Genomic DNA, 8,427 nt, shown 5'->3' on the forward strand with positions numbered 1-8,427 from the left:
TGGGTATCCCCGGTCAGAGGAAAATGTGGCTTTAGAACAGAAAAATACTGGATGATGTTTCTGTCACTGCACTTCAAGAAAACAAATTACTTACATGCTTGGTTGTTATTCGTAAAGCAATTTTTAAGCATTCATGATGCATGGCTGGAGAGAATTTACTCAACATAAGTTTCCTAAGTGAAATTGCTTGTCATTCTAATCACCCATCATTTAATTTTGTCATGCATAATGCTAAAATGGAGTAAGCGTCTGCAGTCATTTTGATTCTGGTGGTGATAACAGGAACACACCGAAGTGATTAAATTAACTTCATCATTGACGAAATAACACTCTAACTCTGCGTTGATTAGATTAACTCCATTATTGATAACACTCCGTGATGACTAAATAACACTCTGATTAACTTCATTATTAATAACACTGTGTTGATTAAACTTACTTCATTATTGATAACACTCTTTGTTGATTAACCCCTAGGCTGCCTATATGATCAGATAACTCGTCATGGCAAGCATGTATACTTCGCTGCCACAATGACGAGATAACTCGTTATCGAAATATTCTTTTTCCTTGGTTTTCATTCACTTCATTGACAAAAATAGTGGTAGCTTTAGCCTGGGGAATCTTTCTACATTCTATTCATAGCTAGAATCCCCATCTACGTCATAAAGCAGTCCTTTATTTGAATGTTTTGGTTGGGTCACTGTCCTAGTGTTTGCCTGACTTCTCTCCTCGCTCGCTCAACAAAATGTCAGACTGACGCTGTACTCAAGACATGCGATCGTGATGAACTAAATCAAACAAGATTTCTTTCTTTAGCTGATGCTCAGAAAGAATTGAAGTGTAAATTTGAAAGAGAAGACAGTGATGAACATTTATAGGACGATTTGATAGAAAATAAAGGGAGCAATCAAGAAAGTGGCCAAGATGTGACTATCAGTGAGTGATGCCAGCTGTACAGATGTTAGCAGACGACAGAACATGACCGAATTATTAGCAGGACACAGTGTGAGCGATACTCTTGGCACTCAGCCAACACAGTCTGATGAGAACTGGATAAAGAAACTTTATACCCGTTTTTTGTGGAAAAAACCCTGGCAAATAGATTTCACTTGAATTCTTTTTTCCTGGCAGCGAAAGGGTTAAACTAACTTCAGTATTGATAACACTCTGTATTGATTAAACTAACTTCAGTATTGATAACACTCTGTGTTGATTAAACTACTTTTATCATTAGTAACACTCTTGTGTTGACTAAACTAACTTCATTATTAATAACACTCTGTGTTGATCAAATAACTTCATTACAATAACACTCTGTGTTGATCAAACTAACTTCATTATCAATAACACTCTGTGTTGGTTAAACTAACTTGATTATTTTTTTCAGCTCGTAAGAAGACTGAAGTGCTCCTGCAGCAGATGTTTCAGTCGGAGATTGATGCTGACGACATAGGGCCAGAGGACTTGGATGAAGCAACAGAACATAAACCACGACCACGGAGGCTGACTCTGGATGTTGTGGCATGACATAATGCATAGGGTGAACGACAGTGTCACAGTGAGCACCACTGTGGGCCTGTGTGTGTGCAAACCCTGACAAGCTGTAAGTGAAACAAGTGGACTGAAATGAGCAGCTGCGAGTATGCAGTGAGCTCTTGTGACAAACTAATTTGAATTGTGCTGAACATACTTGGGGATCAGTTGTGAACTTTTGAGCAAACGCTGAACACATTAGCAGCTGTTATGAAGAGCTGCGGACCAAAACTGTATTTCTGATTGCCAGTAATGTAGATTTCCACAGAGGAAAAGAAGACTTTGGTGAATAAATATGAGCCTGATATGAACCAAAGGACCTGAATTATAAAAGTGAATGTACGGTGGAGCTTTTATGTGGACTCCAATGAACATTTGTGTTGCTAGGATGACCTCAACCAGTGTTCACTAGGGTTACTGTGCATTGAGTGTTTTCGGTGATCTTCTTGAATGGCAGACAGGTTGCAGCTGCTTTGCAGAGGAAAACCTGATTTGGTGCATGTTTTTATCTCCAGCTACTGAATGTATATTTGCTGTTGTGGCATGGAGGAATTATGAGGGAAAGTGTTGTTTTTCTGGGTCGATTGTTTATTGCATGGTGATTGCTAATTGAATTATTACATGGTGATTGCTAATTGAATTATAGCATGGTGATTGGTAATTGAACTTTAATAGTAAAAGACTGTCAGCAAGAATGATACTGTACACACACACTCGCACACACACACACACACACAACACACGCACAACACACGCGCGCGCACACACACACACACACATACACACACACACACATGCACATGTCGTCTAATATCAGTAATAGTGAAAAGACTCTAAACTAAAGAAGAACACACACATGCACCACACCACACAAGATTGAAAGATTCAGTGAGAAGTAGGTATTGTTATGTTAAAGTGCATGTTGATCTGGATGTTGTGAAAAGATGTGCAGTGATTTAAGATTTTTTTTTAATTCTCTTGTTCATGACTTTAAGAAGAAATTAATGAATTTCAACCTTTTTTGTCATAAATTTTGAAATCATATTGTATTGATATTTCAAGCAATAAATCATGATACACAGTTTGAAAATATTAAGATAAATGTTGATATTTTCAGTCGCAGGCTTGATGAAAAAATATTTGTTCATTAATGTATAGTGATCATGTACCTCTCACATTGTGATGATCATCTCAAGTAATTATCCTCAGGCACCATAATAATGATGTTTACCCCAGGCTTTTGGGATCTGTTGATATCCAGGAAATAAATATAGGCTTCTCCACTCCGCACCAGATGAAAATGGTTGATAACTGATTTTGAATGGCAAACACCCCTGAAAACGGAGTATGGCTGCCTACATGGTGGGGTAAAAAGGGCCATACATGCATGTAAAAGCCCACTTGTGTACATACAAGTGAATGTGGGAGTTGCAGCCCACAAACAAAGAAGAAGAATGGTAAACTATACCATCATATATATATGTGTGTGTGTGTGGATGTGTATGAACTATGACAGTCTGGCTTGCTGTCAGTTTTTAAGCACATTTTAGCAAAATGAAAATGAACAGTTCTTGTAATTATGTTGATTGGAGTTTCTCAGTATTCATTGGTAATGAATAAACAAGGTAGAAAATTTAAATCGAATGACACTGATCATTCTGTTAGCAAGCTTTTTGGGCAAAAGAAGTCATTCACATTGGGTACATTGGACAAACAAAATGAGCTACGTCCTTTGACTTCTACATCCTGTCACTTTCCTTTCCTATAAATATATATACTCTTTTTTTTTTAAATATGTTTTTTAATTATTCTAGATCATAATTGCATGTGTTCCATGCAAATAGACAGTGAATAAAAAAAGAGGGTATATTCATGTTTATTAAGTCTGTTTCTGGACCAGACTGATATTGTTGGACAGTTAATTTCTTTGTGTGCTCAAATTGCAGGTTCCTACATACTGTTCAGGGTATATCCAGTGTTCCATTTCAGTGTTTAAATCAAATCGCTGCTGAATTTCTAGGCCTCCAAAATGGACTACAGCTGCCATTGGTTTAATACAGGTGTAAAATTGGTCATGACATGTGGAAAGCAAACTCATGAATGTGGGATGTGCACCACATAAATGCTTTTTTTAAAAAAAAGAAAAGAAACTGCTGAATTTTCAAAATTGAGTTGAGAAAAAAATAAACACAATATTTAGTTGAGTGACTGGTTATCAGCGCCCCTTGATGCCCTGATTGCATTGGAACTATTTCTTCTTTCGCCTGCTTCAGTATTAAAACTGAGAACGTGGAGGAGGATTCATTGGAAAAAACTGATTAAAAAAAAAGGAAATCAGCAGTTAAAGTTTTGCGACCACAAAAAACTGCTCCATACAATAAGGCTGTTTACTGTGCAGACTGCTTAGAACAATCTGATTTAACCGGCATTATTTTCTTTGCGCAGCATAATCATGTATGTGGGAAACTTTCAGTTTTTTGCATGAAGTTTTGGTTTGTGAATATTAATACCACAACACAAATATCATTATTGATTTGAGTGGCAGTGTTGTTTTATATCATGATAATTTTTTTGCTCAATGCTGTTTTGATGAACTGCTGAAATGAAGAGTTTTGTTTTTGCTAAACCTCTTCTGTTTGTGTTTTTGATGAAAATAGTGTGTATTCTTAATTTTGAAAATATTTAAATCTGGATGTTTTTATGTATGAGAGAATTTGGTATAAACTGACAATACTCAAATTACTTCTCAATACCTTAGATACTCTAAGTGGGGCAAATTGTTGTATACAGTGAGTCATAAAACGCTAGGTTAAGTTGGAAAAGTGGGTGATACTATCTTGTGCATGCATATTGAATGTGTGACAAAATGTTAATATCAGTGAGCATTGTGCATGCATTTGTTTAAATGTCATCTCATACATTACTTGACAGTAACAACCAGTGACTTTTGAACAAAAACTAATCAGAAACCAGAAAAAAAAAGATTTATATTTAGTGTCTGTCTTTTTAATGTGTTCTTCATGCAATGAGACAAAGAAAGTTCAGAATGACTGTATGTCTAATTTTTTTTTATAGAGTTGAGACCAGGCCAGAGGCTTTTTTATGCAGCCTTTTAGGAAGTTGAATCCAGACCTTGTGCAATAGTGTTGTACAGACATGCTGCAGACATACGCAAATTCTTGTCTATTAACTCTTGTAACTGATGCACAAAGCTCTTGCTTTGAAGACAAACTTTTGATGTGTTTGATATATATGTCTGACAATGAGATGGGGAGTGATATTAGTATACTGCTTTTTTTCTGTGGGTTTGACAGATTTATATGTTCATTTGAGCCTAAAACACAACAGCCTGATATCAACTGCTCTGTGTATTGGAGTTAATTTAGTTTCAGTCACTTGCATTATGCTTGGTCTTTATGGTAACTGCTCTGTGTATTCGAGTGAATCTAGTTCCAATCACTTATGTTTGGTCTGTTTGGTAACTGCTCTGTGTACTGGAGTTATCTAGGCAGTCACTTGTATTATGTTTGGTCTGTTTAGTTTGTGTGTGTATACAGGAGTAATCTCGTTCCATTCGTTGGTTTCTATTGTTGGGTGTGTGTTGCATTCATTTTGTGTATTGTTGGAGGAAGGTGGCAGAGTGGTTCAGACACCTGTCTGCCAACACAGAGTCCACGAGGGTCTGGGTTCAAACCCCACTCTCGCCATTTCTCTCCAGCTTGACTGGAAAATCAAACTGAGCATTTACTCGTTCAGATGAGACAATATGCTGAGGTCCGGTGTGCAACAGGCACATGGTGCACTGAAAAAGAAAACACATGGCAACAAGAGTGTTGTCCTCTGGAAAAAATTCTGTAAAAGAAATCAACTCAGACACATACACAAATATACATGCATGCACTCAAGGCCAGACTAAGTGCTTTGGGTTATGCTGTTGGTTAGGCCTCTGCCTAGCAGATGTGGTGTAGCATATATGGATTTGTCCGAATGCAGTGACGCCTTCTTTAGAAACTGAAACTTGTCTATTGTTTTTAAATTCCAGTCACTTGTTTTATGTTTGTTTGGTTTGGTATTTGTGTGTGGTGTATATGTTGGTTGGTTGTTGGTTTCATTTTTTTCTTTTAACAAGGCTGAAACTTTTTTTCTTTCATACATGATGTATTTGCTGGTATATTCAGATTATCAGCTTCAGCAGGCTTCACCTCAAACCCTCTCTTGCAAGGAGTGGAATTGGGGAACTTTTATATCTTCTCTACACAAGGTATGTAGTGATATATTTTTTTGTCAGCTCACTTTAGAATTGTTCACTTTACTCATGGGTGATCCAGGGCCATGGCCGATGTTTGGATGTTGGGAATCAAATGTGCTGACAATGTGTTGATGTATATAATCAGACTGTAGTACTAAGCAGATTTAAGTCTTTGGCATATTTTTTGCCATGTTCTCTTGTGTGTCAATTATTTTTGAAAAATATTTGATTATTGTTTAATGAGGCATAGAGTCCAAATATTTTGCTAAAATGTATATTAATATATCTGGTAAATCAAGATAATCAAACGATTTGCACAAATTAGATTTAGGGTGTGTGTGCGTGTGTGTGTGTGTGTGTGCTCTTTTTATTCAAAACATTTTGGTAATATATTTATTGGCAATATGTTTGGCAAAAAAAAAAAAAAAAAAAAAAATCAAAGAATTTCTATGAATAATCAAGTTCAGGGATTTTTTTTAAACATATTTTGTTAGCTTTATGTCATAAACAGTGTCACAGCTGTTGCATGTGCAGTATTTCTGAACTGGTTATGTGGATACCTAAAACTCCATGTGTAAATGTGTGAATCAGAAGGACGTTTTTTTGTAGCTGTTTTTTTTTGTTGTTGTTCCTATGGTGATCTGCTTGAAAGACATTGTGTTATGGCTCAATACTTTTGTTTATATCAGAGTCACAACCAAAGTCACAACCTCCAGCCTAACGATGGAAGTTGAAGCCGTGACACATGCCCTCCAGTGGCTATCGTCCTTCCATACGCCCGGAAACCAACATGCCATGATCCTAACCGACTCAATGAACCTCATACAGAAAATTGAAAACGGAATGGGAAGCCCAGAGTGGCATAACGCAATGCGCAACTTTCAGATTAAAAAACTCACATGGTCATACTGCCCGGGACATGCAGGTGTTAAGGGAAATGAGCGAGCTGACAGACTTGCTGGTAACGCAACACCAACGAGCAGCCTACATCTAGGAAAATCGGAAATCCTCAGAAAAGTCAAAGAATACCAAAAAGAACAGGTACAAGGCCATCACACCATTGATCGCCTCAAAGAAATAAAAGCAGAGAGAGGGAGCGGCCGCAAATCTAACATGAAAGGTAGAGCACGATGCTTTGCAAATCAAACAAATATCGGCATCATTTCCAAACCAACATTGCGCAAATTTCTTCAAAACGGAACAGAGTCTCTGTGGGCCTTTCCAAATACAATAGACCGAGCAACACACTAGATGCCACGTTCTTGGCATCAGAGATCTTTTCCCATCCCTCTTGCGGCCAGTCAGTGGCGGCTGTGTGTGTTTGTGTGTATGTGTGGGTCTGTGTTTTTGAGTGCGTTTGTGAATGCGCGAGAGTGAAATTGCACACAAGTGTCAGGAGAGATATGTGTACGTGTGTGTGTGTGTGTGTGAGGGGAGGTGGGAGTGCGGGGGGAGGTGGGGTAGAGGATGAGGTATGTGAGTGTATGCATGCCTACACTGTGGGAGCAACAGGATATTGGAACGTGTATATATATATATATATATATATATATATATATATATATATCTATCTTTGTATGTACGTGTGTGGGGTTGGGGGTGGGAGATATGGGCGTATGTGTGTGTGCCTGTACAAGTAAGTGTTCATCTCTGTGAGTGTGTGTTTGTGTGTGTGTGTGTGCCGTGGAAGCTGCGATACGTAGACTAGAAATAAGTGTGTGGAGGAGGGGGTAGAGGAGGTGCAAGGTAATGTGTGTGTGTGTATGTGTGTGTTGGAGCTCATGTACGTTTATATGTATTTGACTGTGCTTTCATATGTGCTTGTACAAGTAAGTGTTCATCTCTGTGAGTGTGTGTTTGTGTGTGTGTGTGTGTGTGCCGTGGAAGCTGCGATACTTAGACTAGAAATGAGTGTGTGGAGGAGGGGGGTAGAGGAGGTGCACGGTAATGCGTGTGTGTGTGTGTGTGTTGGAGCTCATGTACGTTTATATGTATTTGACTGTGCTTTCATATATGTGAAACTGCATGTCTGGTGCATTTCTGTTATGCATGTGTGGGTGTATGTGTGAATGTGTGTCTTCATATTTTACATTTATTTGCTTATTTATCACCATTGTTGTCTTATTTATTTATTTATTTATGTTTTATTATTATCATTTTATTAGTATTACTAATATTATTACTACTACCTTTTTCTATATTATAATTATTATTTATTTATTTATTTATTTATTTATTTATGCAAGCTTATCTATTATTTATTCCCCTGTTGGTTTTTTTTTTTTTTTTTTTTTTTTTTTTTTTTGTGTGTGTGTGTGTGTGTGTGTGTGTGTTCTCAAGGCCTGACTAAGCGCGTTGGGTTACGCTGCTGGTCAGGCATCTGCTTGGCAGATGTGGTGTAGCGTATATGGTTTTGTCCGAACGCAGTGACGCCTCCTTGAGCTACTGAAACTGAAACTATATCAGAGATTAACAACTTACAGTTGGGGCAAACAGTAAAATGAGAATTGTGTGATCATTTTTTTCTTCACTGAAACCGAGAATTCATTTACTGGCTATGCCTCTGAGAAGGACTGTGACTCTCAAATTAGGATGCAAGGCTTCACTGGCTTTTAGTGCTGCAGCCTTGGGAGCTGGTTGGC

General features: G+C 37.7%; 1 protein-coding gene across 3 annotated transcripts in view; it reads left to right on the plus strand.

The window, feature by feature from the left end:
• The window catches only part of LOC143280798 (uncharacterized), a 35,925-nt gene extending 29,455 nt beyond the window's left edge, over positions 1-6,470 (plus strand). For all 3 annotated transcript variants that reach the window (XM_076585482.1, XM_076585485.1, XM_076585484.1), the window contains exon 20: positions 1,391-6,470. In XM_076585482.1, coding sequence (XP_076441597.1) covers positions 1,391-1,530 — 140 coding nt within the window. In that variant the 3' untranslated portion in view covers positions 1,531-6,470. The remainder of the gene's footprint in view (positions 1-1,390) is intronic.
• Positions 6,471-8,427: the final 1,957 nt, after the last annotated feature.

The sequence above is a fragment of the Babylonia areolata genome, chromosome 4, assembly GCF_041734735.1.
Source record: "Babylonia areolata isolate BAREFJ2019XMU chromosome 4, ASM4173473v1, whole genome shotgun sequence".
Classification (NCBI taxonomy): domain Eukaryota; kingdom Metazoa; phylum Mollusca; class Gastropoda; order Neogastropoda; family Buccinidae; genus Babylonia; species Babylonia areolata.